Here is a 25,076-nt window from a genome sequence, read left to right on the forward strand (position 1 = left end):
TGTTTAAAAATAAACAAATAATACCACTTTTATTAGCACCCAAAGTATGCATTCACTGAAGTCGTCTTGATAAGTGGACCTTCTTTATTTGTTGTTGCATGAAATAGACCTGTTTTTCTATCACTGTTAAGTCTAAAATGATTGGCTATTGTTTCTGCAGGTAAAACAGACATGTAAAGTCTAAAATGACTATATTTTTTGTTTTTGCAAGTAAAATAGACCTGTAAAGTCTAAAATGACTGGCTAATTTTATGTCGTATCTGCAGGTAGAAGTAGACCTGTAAAGTCTAAAATGAATATTTTTTAATAATCTACTGTATTATTTACTCATAACACGCAAGACATGCAGAAAGTATTTAAACGTGGGAAAGTAAGAATCCATTTTTAATAGTTTTAGTTATAATCACTGTTGCACAATATCTTATTTTCATACAAATTGCATGGAATATTTGAATGTTGTTTGGGTTCCGCCTACAACTATTCGTTACATATAGTACCACGGTCCTGTTTATCTATTAAAGCACCATTTGCTCGAAAACAATTATTATTGTCAAATTGATTGTATCGTACATATTCGTAATTCAAGCTGTTTCTAAACAAGATTTTTTATTTCTGTAGATACGATATAGGTTATATTTGTTTTGTGATCGTTTATTGATAATAGGGTACATTAAAATTAATATTTTACACGGTAATTATATCAAATATTAATCAAAAGAAACAATTATCGGTTCAATTTAACATTAGTGTATCGGTGTTTTATGATTTTATTTTATAGGCAAGTTGTTCTGCATAAAAGATTTAACAGGATCCGATGAGCTCTAAAGTACAACTGAATTTTATCGATGTTCCCTAATTTTGGTGCATCTCTGAATGGACATACTCCTGATTGCGGAGGAAATAAACCTAAATATGGAAAAAGGAGGGAAAGTGCAATCAGGGTAAATATACACTTTGAAAAAATAGTTTTGTTTAGGAGCCAGCTGAAGTCCGCCTCCGGGTGCGGAATTTTCTGGCTGTGTTGAAGACTCATTAGTGGCCTTCGGTTGTTTTTTTTACTCTTTGGTCGGGTTGTTGTCTCTTTGAAACATCCCCATTTCCATTCTCTATTTTATTAATAAAGTACGCTTATCTTATAATGTATAGTAAATTTAAATGGGAAATACGTGTTTTTATGCTCCAGGCCCGACTACGATAGTTTATATGTTCCGGTCTGTGCGTCCGTCTGTCCGTCCCAGGTTAAAGCTTTGGTTTAAGGTAGTTTATGGTCACATCAACTTGAAACCTAATAAACATGTACATGAACTGTTAAGTGTATTTGCCAAATTTGGCTTTTGACTGAACATGGAAATGGATAAAGTTTAAGTTTAATGTAGTTTATGGCCACACCAACTTGTAACCTTGTACTCATATTCAAAATGAAGTGAACTGTTTAATATATGATATTCTAAATTAGGATTTTTACAAAAAGTTAACTGTTCACTGAACAGGAAAAGGAAAAAGTGTGAGTGGAGCATGGTGTCATATGGACATAGAAATAGTGTGAGTGGAGCATGGTGTCATATGGACATAGAAATAGTGTGAGTGGAACATGGTTTCATATGGACATAGAAATAGTGTGAGTGGAGCATGGTTTCATATGGACATAGAAATAGTGTGAGTGGAGCATGGTTTCATATGGACATAGAAATAGTGTGAGTGGAGCATGGTGTCAGATGGACATAGAAATAGTGTGGGTGGAGCATGGTGTCATATGGACATAGAAAAAGTGTGAGTGGAGCATGGTGTCATACGGACATAGAAATAGTGTGAGTGGAGCATGGTGTCATATGGACATAGAAATAGTGTGGATGGAGCATGGTGTCATATGGACATAGAAATAGTGTGAGTGGAGCATGGTGTCATATGGACATAGAAATAGTGTGAGTGGAGCATGGTGTCATATGGACATAGAAATAGTGTGAGTGGAGCATGGTGTCATATGGACATAGAAATAGTGTGAGTGGAGCATGGTGTCATATGGACATATTTCCTAAGTCAGGAATCTGATTACAGTAGTTGTCGTCTGTTTATGTAGTTCATACGTGTTTCTCATTTCTCGTTTTTATATAGATTAGACCGTTGGTTTTTCGTTTGAATGGTTTTACACTAGTAATTTTTGGGGGCCCTTTATAGCTTGCTGTTCGGTGTGAGCCAATGCTCCGTGTTGAAGGTCGTACCTTGACCTACAATGGTTTACTTTTATAAATTGTAACTTGGATGGAGAGTTGTCTCATTGGCACTCATACCACATCTTCCTATATCTATATATTTTCTTGCTGTATCTACTAACTTCTAGATAGTCGTTAAATACACTTTATTGTTTATTGTTTTTCGTTATTCTTTTGTTTGATTTACTGTAGTTTGGTTTACGTCCAGTGAAAAAATATTTTAACATGTTCAGGACGATCGTTATTTACACGTGTAAGCAATCATTAAAATTAAAAACAATAGCGAATAATATGCTCTTTAAATAATTTTTAACTGTTTTAGAAAAATAGATATGCATTTTAAGTATTGTTACACGTTGACAATATGACTGTATATTTTGCTAACATATTTTGTTTTATCATTTCAAGACTTTGGTAGCAGAAACTTTAGTCCTAGCTAAGACACATGGATACGTTGAAAAGATAGAAAACGAACTAGAGGAGGAACTCCAACAAGACTCTTTACACCTACATGAACACTTTGGAAAGTAAGAAAGATTAAAAAAAACCAATTAAGATATGTTATGATCAATCACTTTTCTTGGAGATCTGATTCACATTAAACGTGTTGAAAAGATAGAACATGGTTTAATGTAATCGTTCAGTACAAACTTATATTTTTGAGGGGAAGTTATTTTCGATTTTCCTTTTTAATTGATAGATTGTTGTTTGATTATCATACAGTGGCAAACGATTCATGAACTATACTCAGTACAAAAACCAAAAACAAAACACACACACAATAATTACCGTCAATTTATAAAAACATTAACCTTATCCCACAAACATTACAGTTTAAGGTTGAACATTTTAACTGCCGTTTAGATAAGGAGGTATGTTTTGTAAGGACAGATATTTTACTCTGCAATAGGAAACCTATGAACTCCTCAAAGATTTTTTTCAAAAAGTAAAATAACAAAAATACCGAACTCCAAGGAAAATTCAAATCGAAAGTCCGTTATCAAATGGCAGAATCAAAAGCTCAAACACATCAAACGAATGGAAAACAACTGCCATATTCCTAACTTGGTACAGGCATTTCCTTATGTAGAAAATGATGGATTAAACCTGGTGTTATAGCTAGCTAAACCACTCACTTGTATGACAGTCGCATAAAATTCCATTATATTGACAACAATGTGTGAACAAAACAAACAGACATAATAGGTAAAAATATCAAAAATAGGGATACAGAAGTCAACCTCGTGTTATAATCTTAATCACTATAAAAACAAACAAATATATCAACAAAGAAAAACAAAATGGCATATAGACAAAGCACATAACCAAAAGGTTTTAAATGCTTTAGCACGAGGCATAGTTATACATCCTGCTTATTAAAACGGATGCACCCCTCGGCATTATCTTACTACAAATCTTATACTGGAGAAGTCAAGGTGACCATATATCTATACCATAGTTAAGGCTTGGAATATATGTCCAAACCATTAAACCTTTTGGCAATTACTGATATCTGACAAACCCTATATCAACAAAATTTAATTACAATAAACAAATGCAGTCATATCTTTTTAAAACATATTATTTAATCCAAAGCAGGTGAACCTGCAATTGGAGTCGAGTCCATAAATATGGAAACCAACTAAATTATAGTTTATCCAAAAAACATAAATTGATTATACGGTTCTAGGAGGACAACATACATTGTATAATGTCATATAAATGTACCTTTATACTAGAAGGACACGCTGATTCGTATTTTTAAACAAACTAGCTTACTCGGTATTACTCAACAGGAAGATATGTCACCTTAACTGGATATCATTCTGACTCAGAGCTAACTAGTTTATGTTCCTAAAAGTAACTCCATGATGTCTAGCTCTTTGAGAAAACTCACCAAACACACAATACAATGGGTATGACAGATAATTATAAAGTACAAATACAGGACAAACTTTTCGATATTAAAAAATTCAAACATTTCAAAAATTTAATTCAGTCAACCTTACACTGTAATGCTTTGTCGGAAAGTTCTTTGTTTTTGAGATTGATGGAAATAGGACGTCTAGGTCTTATCTTTCAAAGGAAAAATCAATTACACAAACAATAAGAAATGACTTATCTATCTCTTTGTTAGAGAACTACTATTTTCTTGTACATAAAGTAGAGTCATCAGGGAGACATACATGATCTAAGGTATATAAATCATTTTGAGATAACAAGTGGTTACACCATTGAGGCGAGGATCCGTCAGTTGACGTCAATTAAACATTACGCAGTAGTTTAAATGGTAATTATCTATAATGGCAAAGTGTGGGTGGATATAAACTTATCATAAGGGTCATGGTTAGTACATAGTGTATAATGACATTTTTGTTTGTTTGCTAAAACTAAGCACTATATAAAAGAAAACTTAATAAAGAGCTACGCCATGAGCGCATACTACGCCTGTCACTTTTTTCAAATAAAGTTCCATAACTCCTCAATGTCATACCAAAAATTTATGAAAAAAACTAAAGGGAGTTTATTTTAATAGATATAAACGAGTCCCCAATTGCAAACTGCTCAAAGTATTCTGAGTTATTGTCCAAAATCCCTCCTTTTTTATGAATAAAATTCCATAACTCGGAAACGTAAAATCTAAAATTTATAAAAATCGAAGGGAGCTCACGTCAATAGATATAAACAATTCACCAAAGTTTCATAAAAAATTGGTTAAAGAGTTTTTGAGTTATTGTCCGACGTTGTGACGACGGACAACGGTACACCATAATACGTCCCGTAAGCGGGCGTATAAACAAATCAAAAGTGCAACATAATAAAAAAATACTTCTTGTTATTACACCGATGATATTGCAAACAGTGCGTAGTTGTTCACAATTCGGAGCTTTAATTACTTTATTTGAACTAAAATATTGCTTTTCTTAAAAACTGCATAGTGTGCTTTCCTTTCCTTATTCAAAAAATGAAAATAAGAATAACCGGTACATGTACGGCTGCCAATAAGACACACTTCAATAATCAGCAAAACCCATTCTATAGAGTAATAAGCGTAAAAAGAACACTACATGATAAAACGTAAAACATTTCAAACGAGAAATCCAAAAATGCATTTAATTTTACGTCAACCGAAATATTAATACATATATTATATGTTCGAAATTGAATTGTACAACAAGATTAATAGAGGCGTATTGAACATGATGTACGTTAAAGCCAGAGCTTGAATGTACTCAAGTAACCATCAAGAGTCGCTTGAAAACACGAAGTACTGCTTCCCTAATCCATCAAATCAAATATTGATGAACCTAGAGTACTGTTTTAGTGTTGTCTCTATTTGTAATCTTGAAAGTAAGTGGACCTTTCTGCAGGGCGTCATAATTACAAACACGACATTAAAAAATTGAAAATTCATTCTTTATTCCGCTGTTGCTCCATTGAATCTGTGAGGTACATTTGTGTTACATAGGACTGTTGTAATGACCGGTAGCTTGTCCGATAGGACATTATTTACCAAATGATATCAATGTGAATTTGTTCTATATATATCTTATTTTTCAGGATCCGTCGACGGGGATATGAATTTTTCAAAAGCAAATACATGCTTTTAACCCTAGTAATTCTATGCATTTTCGACTGTGCATTAGTGTTAGGGGAGTTAACTCTCGACTTGTACAAGGTTAAAGGTAAGCAGTTCAATAACTATATGTTTATAAATGATCTTCCTTCACAGTACATATACTGTACCATGAATTTTATCACCAACAGCTTACTTATTTGCCAAAAAACTCGAAAAAGCAAACATTTTCTATGTAGAAACATATGATCTGTTAATAGGTTTAACTGAATATTTAAGTGTATAGTAAACTAGAACGATTCTTGATTAGAGCTGTTTTACGAGACTCGTTCAGGGAACGACTTATGTTTGTATGCTTCAACAATATCATTGTTACACATTTTTGTTGAATGAATGCGATTATATATTTGGGCCAGTTACCTTGTACAACAGATGTTTTGCTTATCCGTTGGAATAATTTATATTGTATGGGAACTTCATTTGATATGCATGTATCACACTATCTCGTGACTTTTTACAATTCAATTAATATATCAAATGTAGAGTAATATTTCTGTCATATTGATGGATATTGCCTGCAAAAAAAAAAAAAACAACTAATAAGTAATTAGATCATCAGGCTATAGTTTTTTTTTAACTTGTTCCGATTCTCACATCTTGTGACAGGAAAGGCACTCAATTATTGACACTTAGTTTTTAAAACATGAATATGATTGAGTGGGTTTGAGTGCATGGTTCATTGCATACAATTTTTGTTATAAATGCCTCAATCGCGTGAGTTAGAGCCGCGATGATATAGCTGTCCGATACATGATACATTTTCTCGCTTCGAAACCCTTATTCTTACAACGTTTGTTTGATTCAAAGACGTCGTTATATCTAACCAAAACAAAACAATAAATGGTTTTGATACCGTAGTGTTATTCAAATATATATAATATTTGATTTCAGTTACCCTAGAAGAAACAGAAAGCTTTACGAATAGTACACACTACTTTCTAGCACTCATACGAGAGACAAACGAACAAATTCTAAGAGGAAAACAAACTCAGGAAATATTTAACATGCTTCTACAGGCGACAATTCATTGGAATATTTCTCATTCTGATCATGATGTGATAAATAATTCCACAAATAGTTCTATACACTACAAAGTCCGAGTGAAACGGACATTACCCATGTCAACCATTCATCCTATGACTGATATAAGCCCGGATGTACGGACTATGGACAGTATGTTTGATAGCACGGCTGTGATACATTCTCATAAGGAATATAGTATAGAGGAACACATTGCTCATATTTTTCATTTTGCTAGTGTCGCAATTTTAGGTATTATTTCAATAGAGGTAGGTATACTGTTATTTATTCATAACTTGGTCACTTTATTTTATAACTTTTATGTATCGATGGTATCATGGTAACTGTTTTGGCTTCAATTTTCGTGATGTGATTTGTATTCATCAGGATCGCTCAAAGCCATCTATTCATTAGCCAAGGATGTAGAAGTATCATAACACGTGATTTTGACCAAAAACGACCTTTTAATAATAACGCTTTTCTGGATTAACATTCATCAGGAAATCTCAAACCCTAAGAAAGTATTTTTTATATAGAATTTAAAGATTATATCAGAGTATCCATTTATCAATAAAGGTACAATAATTTTGAATTGTTTGAAGAATTAAACTATTTTTGTAATGTATAACAAGGTCTGATTTCAAATTGCCTAGCATATCTCAACAGAGAAAATCACTAAATTGAAAAAAACAAAAACAAAACAATACATTTTTGTTCAGTTTTGCGGATATTAATGACAGTCTGACTGATTTCAACAGACATACACATAAAACATTTTTGACATAGATGACAGGCGATATTTATGAACCAATCATATTTCTATATGGAGAATTTCTTATCTTAAACAATTTTTAGTTAGTTCTGATTTTTCTTTCGATGTAACAGCTTCATCAGATAACATTGTTACAAAATATCTTCGACCGACAAATTTAAAGAGAGAGAGATGTAAGATAAAGAATTGTTTTTTTCTGAAAGAAAGGCAAATATTCCGGCAATTGTCCAGGTTCATTATTAGTATATAGGGATAGAAAAGGGTCATTTGAATTACTTACATATTTATTATCCATCGTACAGAGGAGTTGCATAATTAAACGAGAGGACCCTAAAAAAAATAGCAAGTACCATCTATATGGTATAACTAGTCTGCAACCTTATTTTCTTTTATTATCCAAAACAACATTGATCGCACAGTTTACTATGGACGCAAAGAGAGATTTTATTCCCGTGAAATGTATTACTTGTACGCACAAAACTCTTTGAGTTATATAGATATAAGATGTGGTATGAGTGCCAATGAGACAACTCTCCATCCAAGTCACAATTTGTTAAGTAAACCATTATAGGTCAAAGTACGGCCTTCAACACGGAGCCTTGGCTCACACCGAATCGCAAGCTATAAAGGGCCCCAAAAATTACTAGGGTAAAACCATTCAAACAGGAAAACCAATGGTCTAATCTATATAAAAAACAAGAAATGAGAAACACTTATGAACCACATCAACAAACGACAACCACTGAACATCAGGTTCCTGACTTAGGACAGATGCAAACAAATGCAGCAGGTTTAAACGTTTTAATAGGCGCCAATCTTCAACTTAACCTGAAACAATAGTGTAAACATTTTGTGTTCATTATGTTAGCTATATATCATCATTCCTATTTAAACCCAGAATTTGAAAATCAATTGGTCAACCTGAATCAGCGTGTCGGTCTAGTACAAAGCATTGTTCATAATCATATTACATTAGCACGGTTTCGTCCTGATATGCATGTAATATTTGCAACTGGATGTAAAATACTAATTCAACAATTATCAACAAACAAGATGTGTATACTTAGTGTTTAATAAAATTGCATGGTTAGATTATAGATATGCATTAAAAAGGTAAATGATGTATATATAATTAATAGTCTGTGATCTTTATTGAAATGGAAGTTACTTTTAATTTCAGACAATTTTAAAAGCACTCTGTGCTGGTTCCTTTTTTTTCCATAGACGTTTAGAGGTAAGTCAAATAAAATTAAAACATAACTTGAAAACAAAGATACATTTAGTTACGTTATACAACTTTTATGGCACACTGTGTTAATGTTGTTAAAATTAGTTGCATGGCAGATTATATCAAGAATTCTTCAGTCAAAATCGCGAGTCGTCACGCCTCAGTCATATCCAAGTATTTTCAATAAAAGGTGCTCAGTGCACTTAGGTACACATAATATATGCCAAAACTTAATTTAATAGAATTGTGTTCAATTGAACAATAATACTACTTATTTGGACTGGTGAAGAATTAATACAACAACACACAATCTTTAAGGTGGAGAATGAAGTATCGCTTTCCTGTTTAGACATTCCAGTTCGTGCCTATGGCAAAATGGTTCCATCTCAAATAAAATAAAAATGTAGAAAAACATTCACTGCTACTAAATACAAATCGAATGGCGTTTTGCTAAATAGATAAAACGTTCAGCGGGAAATATTTCTTGCACGTTGAAGACGAAAGACAAATTTAAAGTTATGTACACCTTCAAAGAGGGTCTCCCGAGAAGACCATCAAAACGTTTTGACTGCCACTGGCAAAATAGACTGTCACCTTTGACCCCTGAAAGAGATATAGCAAGGATTTCTTTGTGTAAAAACCGTGCCACTCTTTAAATGGTTCCTTTCCGAACAGACGATGCCACAGCGTATTTTTTAAAATCTCGCATAGCCAAATTGAACACATCCTCTATCACTTGTCTTACTGGTGTACAGGAAATGTCCAGACGACCATATTTGTCTACCCTTGTCAAACCATGGGGTCTTCGCATGACAGAGTTTTAACATTTATATACTAACATATATACAATTCCATTTTGTATCTGTTTATAAAGCCGTTTCAAAACTTTTACGCACCGACAACTCAGTGTCTGGGACATTAAGTGATACACATTCAGTCCTTTCGGAATTGATCTTATGTCTTGACTTCTCTGTAATGCTAGTACACAATGGTAGATTATATATTAATGATGAGTTACCGAAATAGTCGTTTCGGATGACCTTCTTTTAACGGAATTACAGCACTACAATATTTTTCTCTTTATCATTCTCACTATCAAACAGTTGGGAAAGTGTTCCCCCCGTCGCAAGTGGCAAGTATAAATAGTATTACCCATTCCTTCCTTCCGAAATTAAACAGTTGTCTTGATCTCTTTTAGGTACGGGTAACTTCAAACTTCTGAAAGTTACAAGAAAAAAAAATCCCAAACTTTTCTATAGTCTTAAAGTCTAGTAAGTCCTTGTATTACTTATTAAGTATATGGATAGGAGTGTTCTTATCATTTTGAAAATCATACAGTTTATTTATTGTAATTTTTAATATATCGGTTACGAAATATAACTATAAAAATAAGAAGATGTGGTAACTCTCCACCAGAGACCAAATGACATAGAAGTTAATAAATACTTTGTTTTGTAGGTGTTTGATGCATTTGTTGTTACCATTTCCTTCATCGCAGATACTATTTTATTAGTTGCCTTTCCAACATACAGTACGAGAGATTTTGTGTTTATATTGGCCTTTCTGTTACCATGGAGAGTCATACGAGTCGTTGACAGTAAGTGCATTTATTAATTAATTAATTTATTTATTATGGAAAGGACAAATAGTTAACATGGGTCATCCGGTACTATATGGCCAAAAATCAAAGTGTCCCTATACTTTCCCCATTTCTCTTGTCTGTAGCAAGAACAGAATGTGACAGTTGCTTATCAACTGTTTTAGGCAAACTACCATTTAGTGCAGGCAAATCGACACAGATTATCCTTTACTCCTTTGAGTTGGTAAAGTTAGTATTGCCTGTTTGTGCGCAATAAATCTCTTTGTTTTTTTTCCTATCCAACTTTCTGTTGTCTACCCTCTTTTGCGATGGTTTGATTGATTACCCTAGAGCAATGTTCTTTTTAAAATATTGTTTTTGACATTATCTGTTTTTCCCAATTTATATCCTGTTTACAAACAAAAGTAAGGTGAGTGACGTGGATTTAACTAAGATTATGGTAATGTTCTTGAGGTATTTATACTAATGCATGCACATGTTAAAATGGATATAATTTTGACCGAGACTAATAATGCAAATTTAGCATTCGTGGTACTGCCAGCAGAAAATAACGAGGGATTTTTTTTTATGTCAGAAGCCTATAATATAAATTTTAAGCCGGAACTGACATGACAATAATGCCATTGCCGAGTTTTAAGTTTTTTGCTTTTGTGCTTTGTTTTATTACAATCAAAAGATGTTTTAAACTATGTGCATTATAAACTACACATTTTATTAACTATATCCTGTTCAAAATCTTACGTCAGCCTCCCTGTGGTGAGCAGGGGTAACAGATTATATCTGGCGATCGGAAGAGGTACTCCTTCATCATTCTTAATTTATTGTCGTTTAAATGTCTTATGCTTATTTTTTTTATTTTCGCTCAAATGTCCTATAAAAATTTCGGCACTCAAATGTCCTATATTTTGGCGTTCAACATTCTTTTTTATCCCTCAAATGTCATGCCATTTCGCTCAAATATCTACTCCCGTGTTCTTGAATGTTTAAATTATGATTTTTGTTTATTCTTGTTTACGGAATTAATTCCCTCTTTTTTTAGCAATTGCAATTAAATATCCAGTTAAAACGTGCTTTCCGTACTTATTTTGTTCAAACACAATGTCGAAGAACATGACTTTTTTTTGTACCCCAGTCAGTAACATAGAAAATACATATCTTGAAAACTCAATGTCAAGAAATGTTTTTAGGCTTATCATCGAATTAGTAGTTACCATGAGCAACATGACGGTTTCACAAGTAGAGCGGAATCTGTGTACTCTCCTGGAGCACCAGAGATCACTCCAAATTTCTGGTGGTGTTCGTGTTGCTCAGTCTTGGGGTTTTCTGTGTTTTGTGAACTTGTTTGTCCCCTTGGTATCTTCCACCTATTTCTAAAGACATAGATAAATGAAAAATTCATCGGGAGGTTTTACTAATTCAAATCTTCTAATTCACTGTAAACCTCCCCTTTGTTGAGCACGGAACTTTTGTATTAAAAGGGGAATAACTGTCGATATGTTAAACTGGGTAATTTAGTGCAATTCAGTAACATTAGCTATTAGAACGACAAAAATAGTCTTAACGAATCCAACCATTGATTTTTACGAGTAAGTGTTACATAATATTTGCACTTTGAAGATTCGAATTTTCCTCCTTTAGTAATGTTCGAAATATCTGCCTTATGCATTCAAACAATATTTTCTTATTTTTAATCTTTGGCGTTTTGAGTTATTACCTCAGGATAATGAAAACGGATGTGAAAACATGAAGAAAATAAGCCATAAAACCTATTAAATACCTTACCTTCTTTTAATGCATGATTAACCACAGCCAAAGTTTTATACAGTTACTGATTTCATATGTGAACAAAAAAATGAATAGTGCCTTTTTATAATAAACACGATGATCATATTTATGTTTTAAATATAAGGACTTTGCATATACACTGTACATCCAATTTACGCGCGTTTAAAATCGATTTTGTTTGACATTGAAGGTTTAGTGGTAGCAGTAAATGATCAAAAGCTTTTTTTATATTGTAAATTTGTTGGAAAAAAGATTATGAAATTGTTTTAAATTGTTGGTTTAGTGGAAGAAAAAGATTCTGAGCATTTTTTACATTGTTCGTTTAACAGAAACATTATAAATCATGAGCATGTTTAAAATTGTAGGCTTGGTAGCAGTAAACGACCACGAGCATTGCTTTACATTGAAGGTTTTTGGAAGTAAAAGATTATCATGAGAATTTGTTTTACCATTATAGGTTTGGTAGTAGCAGTAAAAGATCATGAGCATGTTTAACATTGTAGGTTTGGTGGCAGTAAATGATCATGAGCATTGTGTTGCATTGAAAGTTGAAAGTTGAATTTGAAGATAAAGATCATGATAATTTTTTTTACCATTTAAGGCTTAGTGGTAGCAGTAAAAGATCATGAGCATTTTAGGCTGAAACTTTTGTACGGACGTAAAAAGAAAATACAGAATACTCTTAGAGATACTGAAGTTAAAGTTCAAATATTTAAGGTATATAAAAATCTTCTAAATACATTAAAAATATCATACCACAAAGTAAGCTTGAAAGGGCCCCGAAATAAAAAATGTAAAACAATTCAAACGAGAAAACTAACGGCCTGATTTATGTACATGACAATTAACAAAAAACAAATATGACATACAACAAACCACTGGACTTCGGACAGAAACAGACAGAATGTGGCGGATTAAAATGTATTTGCTAGCGCCAAAACCTTTCCCCACTCTGGGACAGTGCTGTAACAGTACATCATCAGAACAAACTATATAAATCATTTGAAAACTGGGCAATATATATATGTCTTGTTAATGATAAGTTTTTGATATATATATAAGTACGATTATCGCAACTAGCAGTTTTCACGGGGTTTGGTTTAAAAGTGGCTACTGAAAAGTAGTAGTTTAGAGCATTAGGTGACTATAACTTACTGCTTCATTGTAAAATTGTCAAAGTTTAGCCAACTGCGTTTTCCCCGAGGAGTCGGGGTGTAAGAAATGACACAATTTTAAGTAAACGTTAGTTCATTGCATACACTTAAGATCCCGTACGTTTCCTTTTCCCAAAATAGGTATTTTGAAGCTGTGTCATCCAATGAATAAAGAAAAATATTTCTTGACTTATTATATTTGTGAGTGGTTTAGAGTTATCTCTCTTTGATTTATTGGCGAATGATGTTTTACAGTATCAGTGTAATGCTCTGAGAAGATTATGTTTAGCAGAAAATATTGATGAATGGAAGATTGACCAATGTTTAAAAGCGGAACAAAAGTTCCAGTGTGAGTATATTTATATGTGCATGTTTTAATTATGTTTTCTATTGTTTAACATTGAAAATTGGAATACATATCGACATGTAGCAAATAGCTTTATTGTTGCTTGTAGTGTCTTGAAGTTAAAATGAGGTTTGAGCGTTTGCTCTTAGTTGGACTTCACCGTACTAACAGGATAAAACACAGCAACAAAAACGGTGTTTCTCTGCTTTTGGGTTAATCAAGTTCGTGTGCAAATAGTGCATAATGAATAATTCACCATATCACTACTTTTCCTTTGAATTAACCCCGAATTCATTTTCCCGAATTCATACCGGTACACTTAATGAATTTAAACAGGGAATGTTTTTGATATAGATTATAAGTAAATGCAGCTATATGTAAACATTTTGACACAATTTATGTCCGAACCAAATGATAGCTGATTGTCATAAAATAAGGAATATTGTAGATATTAGATGCCAAGGTAACTTGATCAATCTTGTTAATTGGTTGACAATAAGTATGTCGCAAACAGATTTAGATAAAATCGAGGGTAAAAAAAAAACAAACTACAAGACTTACAAAAATGACAATACCATGGCCAGAAATAAAACGACAAAACTACAAACAAATCCACAAAATTCTACACCGAAAACTAAAGATTGAGGCACACAATTTCAACTTAAAACAGGGCTTAACTCATTTGATCCGTGGAGTCATCAGTTCTTGGTCTACAAGTAATATCCATCGTTGTGTTGATCATGCAAAATTATAATTCCGTAACAAGTCGCATTCGGTGATGTCATATTCGATTGGTATTTACGGTTACAACAAGTCGATCATACCTATGGTAATCTCTAACATATAACGGCCAACCAAATGATAATGTTAAATCTTTCGAAGCTAAAGGAAATAGCAAACATTATAGTTAACTCTTTTGTACCGTTTCAAAAGTTTGAGGAGTTATGAAATCAAATCACTTTGGACTAAGGTAAAGGTGCCTAAAGTGTAATTGATATATTAAATATAAATGAATATACTGTGCAAAGCAAAGTGTCATACTGTAATACTGGAAGACTATATAAACAAAAAGCGTCTCAGAATGATCAACCTTATGCGTCGCATACTTAAATATATCACTGAGAAAAATATATGATTTTATACAATTTATTGGTTGACCTGCCAGATTTTAAAATATTACGGACATACAGAAAATTTAAAACTTTGAAAAGTTCTGAAGAACAGTTTTGATTTAATCAAATATTTTTATTTTATTATTTATAGCAACGCTTGGAAAGAGAAAGAACAAAATGAAATTAGATAGCTCATCGTTATGTCTGATAAGTGAAAACGAGACTCTGCCGTCATCGTCTAGATCTTCTCCAAGACCGTCAATTCCATCTTTGGATTTTCGTGGTCTGAAGATAATGAATGGAAACTCTGTAAAGCACAACGAAAACGACAGTATTGATGACGTTCATGAAGTCTAACTTTTATAGTTTGACTGTGAAACTTCATTCAAACGTTGACTGATGAAAGTATGATTGTTTTAGTACAATATGTTATATGTTGTTTCTTTAATTCTTTATTTCTTAATTACAATTTAAGACTTTTTTTTTAATTCGACGTGTTTCATTAATTTATTATATTAACAAAGAGGCTGTTTAATGTGCACACGGACCTGAATTACCTCTTAAACTACTTCAACTATATGTAATTATCTTCCTCTAAATATTTTGTACACAATTCACCGTAGGATTGACTGGGAAAGTTGTAAGAAGAAACCTTTAAACTACGCTTAACAAGCTAACAGACACAAAATTATTCTTAATCTCCTGTGCTGACATGAAAAGTCATGGATATGGTCAAATTCAGGAATTAACTGTTTACTAAATGTTTAATTGTTCGGAATACTCAAGATTTTCTATCCCAGGAATAGATAACATTAGCTGTATTTGGAAACATATTTTGGAATTGTGGGTTCTTTAAAAGGCCCTACAACTTCGTTCTTTATTTAGCCCTTTTACCTTGTTGGTTCGAGCGCACTGGTTGGTCTTGTGTAGACGAAACGCATGTCTGGTGTGCAAAGTTATACCTTGTTGGTTCGAGCGCACTGGTTGGTCTTGTGTAGACGAAACGCATGTCTGGTGTGCAAAGTTATACCTTGTTGGTTCGAGCGCACTGGTTGGTCTTGTGTAGACGAAACGCATGTCTGGTGTGCAAAGTTATACCTTGTTGGTTCGAGCGCACTGGTTGGTCTTGTGTAGACGAAACGCATGTCTGGTGTTCAAAGTTATACCTTGTTGGTTCGAGCGCACTGGTTGGTCTTGTGTAGATGAAACGCATGTCTGGTGTTCAAAGTTATACCTTGTTGGTTCGAGCGCACTGGTTGGTCTTGTGTAGACGAAACGCATGTCTGGTGTTCAAAGTTATACCTTGTTGGTTCGAGCGCACTGGTTGGTCTTGTGTAGACGAAACGCATGTCTGGTGTTCAAAGTTATACCTAGTTGGTTCGAGCGCACTGGTTGGTCTTGTGTAGACGAAACGCATGTCTGGTGTTCAAAGTTATACCTTGTTGGTTCGAGCGCACTGGTTGGTCTTGTGTAGACGAAACGCATGTCTGGTGTTCAAAGTTATAAGCTATGTATCTTTGATGAATTTTGTTTTAAATCTTATATTGAATAATAATTTAATTTTGGATGTAACGCGTCTTCTGATTGGCTGACGTTGTTTGTTTATCAGCTCATAGACATAATTTTGTCATGTGACCGTGACGTCATCAACGTTTTTTCATGGTTTACTCCGGTTTAAAATGGAATTTAGAATTAAATTATAAGAAATGACTGTAATATTTTTTCTGTCTATTCGAAATAACATAAAAAATGTGGTGCACACTTTAAAATAACCTGCTACGCGGGTTATTCAGTGTGCACCACATTTTTGATGTTATTTCTTCATAGACAGAAAAAATATTACAGTCATTCCTTAAATAATATTTGATAATTGAAGAAATGACTATACACAATGTATACGAATGCACCAAGAAAACTTTTAAACATGCAGTTGTTAAATGTATATACATTTATTTATATCGTAAACGGAAATGTCTTGTTGTTCCTTTATTTATTTTTTATCGAAAATGTCATAGTTATCCCGATTTATGTGTATATATTTATATGAATTACGTCATTACTTAATTATTGTTTTATTTTGCCTTATATCTTCATATTTTTCATTAGTTTAAATGTATTAAGTTTTATACCTATTTATTGTGCATCATCATTTCAAATTGAATTCATATTCAATTCTTAATATTAATGATTTGTTTTCAAGAAATATATGTCATAAGTATTTTATTGAAGATGTCCATTGGTTTGTTTTGTGTTAGTAGAGTGTTGTTCAATTGACGAGATATGAAATACATGTAAGTGATGGCATCAAGAAAATTATATAATTTATAATTATTTATTTATTGATGACAGTTTATCAAAATTTATATTTTGTAAATGAAATTATTAAAAAGATGTTAACCACTTAACTAATCCTATACACAATTATTTTGATTGTTTTTCCCTAATTTTTAATGATATTTCTTTCTCACTGTTGGGTCTACACAAATGTATACAAAAGTACCTTTTAGTTTTAATTCAAAGTTAATCTGACCAGTCCTTTCTGGTAAATAAAAGAAAATTCAAGTTCTAACCAAATAGTGTCCGTACATCCCATAGTCCGTTCGACACTTCGTCCGACCGGTATCAGGTTAAATTTTTGGTGTAAGATAATTTACCTTAAATTTATTTTTACATCAACTTGTAACGTAGTACACGTGTTCGTTATGGTGTGATCTTAATGAACTGGATACCAAATTAGGGTTTTGGTGCAGAGTTCACTGTCCATTAATTCTGTAAATGTTTTGGCTTAAGGTGGATGTAGTATACCGAGAAGATTTGGTCACATCATGTTAATCATGAAGAGTATATGCTTAATGAGGGTTTGTGACCAAAATTTTTATAGTTCATCGAACATTGAAATGTGATAGTACTGGCGGTTAGTTGAGTCCAACGGACACATATTGTTGTTTATCTAATTATATCTTCCAATGGAGTTCAAAGCTTTAAAGCAATAACAGTTATGTTAGCCTTTTCAATGTGTTTCATTGTGTAAATGTTTGGAAATAATTTTACAATGATTGTGTATCTTTCGTACAATGATTTAAAAATGGAACGATTCCTTTTATACAAAATGCTGGTCATTTTTAGCAAGTACATTTTGTACATGTAATATATTCAATGTAAATATTGTATGTTTGTATAGTGAACTGTGTTGTTTTAATGTGTTTTAGTTTTATATTGAAGACATACAAATTAGAAACAATCTTTAAAGGAATCCAATAGGGAATTCCATGCCATTTACAAATAAGTATATCACTAAATATTCTCTGAAGGGCAAAACTATAATGTGAGTAAACATAAAGCAAAAGTTCTCGATATCTGAATTTTGCATCAACACTGTCTCTTACAAAAGCTTATTTAAAATAATAAAAAAAAAAATCAACATCAACATGTAATATCACAAAAACACCTACATAACCCTTTTTGCCATCATAAGAAAAAAACATGTACGGTAAAACTATTTGTAGTCCCTACAATCGAAAAAAGTCAGTTAATCGCAAACGTTCTGGTTTTCGGACAAAGAACATTATGTTTATGACTAATTTAGAATTTTTGGTAAATCAAGTGTCTATAGGGTATGCATTCATGTTTTCGGAAATTAATATATTAACAACTATAAAAAAAACACAGTTACAATATTTTATAAAGATATAAAGATTACTCTAAAGTCTGCTTATCTTGTTCCAGCTTTAAATCTTAAAACCTTAAGTACAAAGTTCAACTGATTTGATTTACTATGCAGAATTCAATATTTTAATCTTATTGAAACAAAAACTATGCATCTTTATATTACCACTTGAGGCAATTTGGTTGTGTTTAACATGTGCAATAGTATTTGTTATTTGTATTGTTACTAAGACTGGATATTTTATTTTTCAAGATCAGTAATTGAAAACTGTATTTTTGCTGCAATATTTGATTAAGAAAAGTCAAATTATGACGCATTATCTAATAATTTTAACACAGAAGAGATTTGACGGATATCAGAAATATGCTATTCAATTTCGTACTATATTTGGCATTTTTAACTTTTGTGATTCTAGCGTCACTGATGAGTCTTTTGTAAACAAAACGCGCGTCTGGCGTGCAATATATAGCCTAGTATCTTTGATGAGTTTCTTTTATGTAAACTGTCTTATTTAGTTAGCAATATTATCGTACAGAAAAATAGTATGAGCATATGAAGTATAAGCGATAATTTATTGTTTGTTAAGAAACTTGATGATTTTTTTGTATTTGGTCGCTTGAAAAGTTTTGATATAAAGAAGCTTTTATTGTGATATCCGTTTGAAATAAAAAGGTTTGCCTTGATATTTATAATGAAACTCAGTGGAAAGGTCATACAAGGAATAAATTATTTATAGAGTATTTGAAGTGATCGGAGACTTTTAAATACCATTCTTAAATTGTCAGTTCATAAATTCATGAATTATTTAGAAACTTAGGTTCCAACTCCTTCGAACAAAGTTGACCTTAGATAGATTTGGTTATTATTTTTAGGTATCTCTATGTTATTTAGATCTTCACAAACAAAGTCTTATTTTGGTACATCCTTGGCTTTTAAATGTTTGGTTTTGATCGCTCCTGATGATTGTAAATCGCTCCTGATGAAGGTAAATCGCTAAAATTTTTATAGTGTAATTACAATTTTTTAAAAGAAACAATTTCTTCATGCGATGCAACTTTTGCCTCGGTGATAATCGGATTACACTTAGAATGTGTTGCAGTAATCAGTTTTTACTAAGTACATCTGATTACACTTCGAATGAGTTGCAGTACTCAGTTTCTATTATGTACATGTTGAAGTTTAAGTGGACAAATGACTGCTGGGCAGTCTTACTTGATGTTTGTCATTATCAGGGACATTTTGTCAAAAACAAGTTTGCACTGTAGATGTTTTCCTTTTTTTACACATCTTGACTGAAATTTTATTACAATAAAATTATTTTCCTTTGAACATATTTCTTTTTATGAGTAAACTATGAAGAGTTCATGTGAAAATCCACTGTAATGAAACAATTTTTCAAATAATGATACATGTATATTATAAACATTAAAAAAAAACCAGGTGCAACTTAGAATATACTCTTGCCCAACAGAGAGACCTGTTCAAAGTATTCATATATGAATATAAAAGGAAACTTTAGGTTTGTAAACACATTAAGATGAAAATCTAAAACAATTCCTATCCTAGTTTGCTCACTATAAGCATTACAGAAAAAAGAAAAAAAGAAAGAAACATACAAAATAATGAAAAAAAATAATAAAGAAAACTTCCATAGCTAAACTAAATAAAGATATGGATGGAACCACACGAATAAAATATACAAATGCAACCACACGAATAAAAGATAATGTAGCCACACGAATAAAAGATGAATTATTTTAATATAATAATAACTTTTCTGGTATCATCCTAAGGCAACAATATCAAACAGAAGACTTTGATGGATATCCTATTGAAAACAAAAACAGTGGAATAATACTAGGGCCTTTCTTGAAAACGACTAGTAACAATCGATTATTAACGTTTGTGTTGTCATTCCATATATGGATTGAAACGTTATCTTCTTGGAATTTATAGTAAAATAGAGACGAAAGATATACTCAAACTCATAAGTCAAAAACTTAGTCTAACTGACAATGCCATTGAAAAATAGGCAAAACGACAAACAACAGTACACAAAACACAACATAGAAAACTAACGACTGAGCAAAACGAACACCACCAAAATACCGTGGATGGTCTTAGGTTTTCCAGAAAGGTAAGCAGATCTTGATAATTACATTCTTTATCATATCCTTGGAGATGATATGGGCATATAATTTAAGTCCATATTATACCGTATTTCAGAATCTCGACTTGACATTTTAGATTCCAAATTAGTTGTGTAAGTTGTACAAGAGGCATATAATCACAATAGAAACCTTAATATTTACAAGCCCAGTATTTCTGATGAGTTCTTACAACCACTGGTTGATGCCACTGCTGACACCAAGCCAGTAGACAACACTTTTACATGAAATATTATTGAAACGCTCAATTTATGTATATATATAAATTTGCCTTGTAGTTTGGTACGTTTATTATTAAATTTTTTAATGTTTATAAATTGTTCAATTTTCGAAATACTAAGTTTATTTTTAACCCCAGGCATAGATGTCCTTAGCTGTATTTGGCACAAATCAGAATTTTTGGTTTTTAATGATTCTCAACTTTGTACATGTTTTGATTAAATCGCAACTGACAGGTCTTATGTCGAAGAAACGCGACTCTGGCGTAACAATTTATAAGCCTGGTATCTTTTGATAGGTTCTTACATGTAATGGAACTTATACTGAGTAAGTCCACCAATTTACCCCTGTGCTCTGTGTGGATAACGTAAATTTCAGGCATTCAAATCTAAGTTGAAGAAAAAAATTGAAAATTCATCATACCACCAACAAAAATTCGTCACTAACGGTACAAATGATACATAAACAATAAAATGTACTACACCTGCAGTGTTGTGTATCAAAAATAGATCCTTCATTTCAATGCAAGACAAATGTTTCTATGTGAAAAGATTATATTTTAGGCATAAACAGACACCTTTCGTTTTTTATTTATTTGTTTTATAAACAAAGTATTTCATAGGGGTAAACCGACTACCTTTGTCTTCAAACTCAAACAGAGATCAGAAAATTTCGTCCAATTTACTTGCGGGTAAGTTGATCCAATGCAATATAAATAAAAAGTGTAATGAGTATAAATAGTTACATTCTGGTATGTCCTTCCCGACTGGTGATTTCAAAAACACTTATGACAATAGAGTTGTATCCCTTTTACCAGGAGATGCAGATAACAAATATGGTTAAAAAAAAAATTGCTCCATTTTATAATAACTAAGCATACAAGTTTTTGATTTAAAACAAAAATGAAAGAAAGACTTTTAATTTTCTGTTCAGTAATATAACACATAATTTTTTTTAAGGCCTTTTATAAAAAAAAAAAAAAAAAAACAAAACAAAACAAAACAAAACCCCAAAAAACAAGGTTTACAAACAGTAATAATCTGACATATATTTTGTAGTTTAATAAAAAGGTAATCGTACCTGTCATATTAATAGGTAAAAGCCATTTATGCTCTAATGAACAGTCTATCTCAATCATCTAAAGAGACAGACACTAAATTCGTGATACCATGTAAGATATGATTTTCTTTTCCACGTAGGGATAGTACCATGTTTAAAAGAGGGACGAAAGATACCAGAGGGACAGTCAAACTCATAGATCGAAAACAAACTCACAACGCCATGGCCAAAAATAAAAAGACAAATAGACAAATAATAGTACAGATGACACAACATAGAAAACTAAAGACTTAGCAACACGAACCCCACCAAAAACTGGGGGTGATCTCAGGTGCTACGGAAGGGTAAGCAGATCCTGCTCCACATGTGGCACCCGTCGTGTTGCTGATGTTATTACAAATCCGGTAAATAGTCTAATTCGGTAGGTCACATTAGTGAAAAGGGAAGGGTATTGTAGTTACGACATAAGGAACATATCCGATATCATCTGTGAAACGGTTATTCCATAACGATCAACCAACTCGTGATGGCGTCCGTAAAATTTACGAAGGGATGATTTCAACTTCACCATTTGGAACTCTTGGTTTAATAGCTTACTTGTGAGCAGCAATCCTCTATCAAGGAAATCATGATAGGAAATACAAGCCCGGGAATATCGTATCAATTGGGAGATATATACTCCGTATGCAGGCGCTGCTGGAATGTTGCTACATAGAAATGGAAAGTTCACAATTGGGAAGCTGAAATCATCTCTTTTGTCGTAAAGTTTTGTTTTCAACCGACCCTCATTGTCAATTTCTAGATGTAAGTCAAGATATGAGGCAGACTTAACTGTATCTGTAGTATCCTTTATCTCTAGTTCGATGGGATAGATTCGTTCAACATAGTCACCAAATTTACCGTAAATTTGTAATGTAAATATTAACCTTTTCAAACATTGCTTTCTGTTTTTGAGAGCGATGACATGCAATAAGAACTAGACTGAGAATAAAATACCGTCGACGCAAGGACAAACGTTTCATAATTTAAAAATTAGGTTATATATTATGAATTCCAAATTACGTGGATGTAGGCAAATATAATAGATTCAACAACGATCAAAGTCCAAATTGTATAGTCAACTATACAAGGTCACGACATGACAAATTATGAAATAATTAAAACCAGAAAAACATGGAAAATCAACGGCATGCTTTATGAGAAAAAAATAAACGAAAAAAAAAATTATGTCAAACAGCAACTAACAACAACAACTAAATTATGGGGTCCTGGCTTGGTACTGGCACACAAAAACATATTTTTGAGCTCTCAAACTTACGGTCCCTAACCTAGGCCAGTGGTATAACAGCATAAGATCATGAGGAAATGGATTGACTCATCAGATTGGCACGAATCACAAAACAAAATAAAAACAACTAACATAATGACAAAAGACACAAAGTATAATTTGAATTTTGTTTCAAATAATGAAAAGCAAAAACCAATTTTGATAAATATACAGACATAATATAAATATAAATGAATTTATGAATAATATAACAAAAACTAAATCAATAAGAAGAATAAATTTAGTACATAATAGTTTCCTTTTTGTAAAAAAATTCTCTTTAGGACTACAATTTTTCTTGCATTATTTCTTTCAATTAACGTTGTCAAAACTTCTACTATTCTACATACAGCACACCTTTATTTAACATTATGTAATAGACTCAGATTTTGTGATGCAGTTTCAGGGAAAATGCTCGGGTTCTTATTGCTATTTCTTGTACACAGATGTAACACAATATACCGAGCAATATACAAATGTATGAGATTACAAACAATAAACAGATGTTCATAGTAGAAGTTCGAAATCAAATGTCTATTCCGGCCCTAGTGATGTTCATTACACTAATATTTGTGCATTTTTCCCATTAGACTGTCAAGAAATTTTTTTTTGGGGGGGGGGGGGGTGTTCTAGTCAAGTCCAGTCTCTTTTATGGAGCTACATATATATGGTTAATGCATTGATTTTTTACATGTGCCACTCCAAACGTTGACCATTTTGATCCTCCTCTTTTTCAAAATCCTGGATCCGAATCTGGAGATGACTTCTATATATATGTGTTCATATTTTTAAAAAACAATAAATAACATTATCGTTAATGAAATGAAATCGCATGTATAATGAAAATGTAGGGAAAAAAACTAAATATAAATCCTGAAGACTGCTTTGACGCACGAAATTAAATAAAGTGTTATTTCAATTTGATAGAGTTACAATTAATGTGTCTTTTTCATCAGTACACTGTCTTGCATAAATCAAAAACAATTATGATTATTGACCCAGTACATTTAAAAGAGACATTTAACCGTTTATAATACATTTAATTATTGGCTTTTGTACAGTTTATATGTTCAGGTACGCGATAAAGTGAAACAATGCAAAAACAAAAATCTTACTGAAATCTACCGTCTTGCTTGTTTTTCTTTCCATGATTGCGTCTGTATTTTTAGGTTCTTCTCTCCTACACGTATACTCATTTCACTGTTTATCTCGCCTGAGTCGAAAGTTGAGGAAGCGAAACATATCGATCCGACAGTCCGTCTTCGTCGTCAAAATTTGGTAGCTGTAGTTTTTTTTAAGATATCAAAATTGAGAACTGTCATGGAATGTTACGAAACTTGGACTTTCCGTGTTGTACTGCTAACTGGACATAGTTTTGTTGCAGTTAAAATTTTGAGACAGTCTGGGGTTAAAGATTTTTAGATGATTTCCGCTTTGCAATTGTAAACTTTTCATTTCTATGTAGCAACATTCCAGCAGCGTCTGCATATGGAGTATATATCTCCCAGTTGATGCGATATTCCAGATCATATATTTCCTGTTTAATGACTTCCTCCTACTTCTACTTCTATGTGGTAAATCTGCAGTCGAAATTTCCAAATCGCAGATAAACTGTGCACATGTGTCAACCAGAACACGCCAAGTTAAAAATTAAAAAAAATGTTGTTAGGGATGAGGGATGGATAAATACCCTGCCACGTCCAATTTGTGTTTATGTTTGATGTTTTTCTTCTTTGTATTGATCTGATGAGTAAAGCCTTTTTCAACTGATT

General features: G+C 32.3%; 1 protein-coding gene across 1 annotated transcript; it reads left to right on the plus strand.

Moving 5' to 3' along the window:
- The first annotated feature begins 809 nt into the window (after positions 1–809).
- Positions 810–15,723, plus strand: LOC127706243 (uncharacterized). The gene is made up of 9 exons (XM_052210742.1): positions 810–941; positions 2,619–2,737; positions 5,772–5,896; positions 6,739–7,136; positions 8,820–8,873; positions 10,326–10,464; positions 12,854–12,969; positions 13,662–13,755; positions 15,016–15,723. The coding sequence occupies exons 1-9, from the start codon at positions 846–848 to the stop codon at positions 15,219–15,221; spliced, it is 1,347 nt and encodes a 448-aa protein (XP_052066702.1). The 5' UTR covers positions 810–845; the 3' UTR covers positions 15,222–15,723.
- The last annotated feature ends 9,353 nt before the right edge of the window (positions 15,724–25,076 follow it).

Source organism: Mytilus californianus, unplaced genomic scaffold, assembly GCF_021869535.1.
Source record: "Mytilus californianus isolate M0D057914Y unplaced genomic scaffold, xbMytCali1.0.p SCAF_6, whole genome shotgun sequence".
NCBI classification, from domain to species: Eukaryota; Metazoa; Mollusca; class Bivalvia; order Mytilida; family Mytilidae; genus Mytilus; species Mytilus californianus.

What these genes read in the sequence shown, in the direction of transcription:
- LOC127706243 (XM_052210742.1), top strand. Translation starts at nt 846, where the DNA reads ATGTTCCCTAATTTTGGTGCATCTCTGAATGGACATACTCCTGATTGC. An exon ending in CGACTTGTACAAGGTTAAAG is followed by an intron (nt 5,897 to 6,738) that starts GTAAGCAGTTCA and finishes ATTTGATTTCAG; the next exon opens with TTACCCTAGAAGAAACAGAA. An exon ending in TAGGTATTATTTCAATAGAG is followed by an intron (nt 7,137 to 8,819) that starts GTAGGTATACTG and finishes TTTTAATTTCAG; the next exon opens with ACAATTTTAAAAGCACTCTG.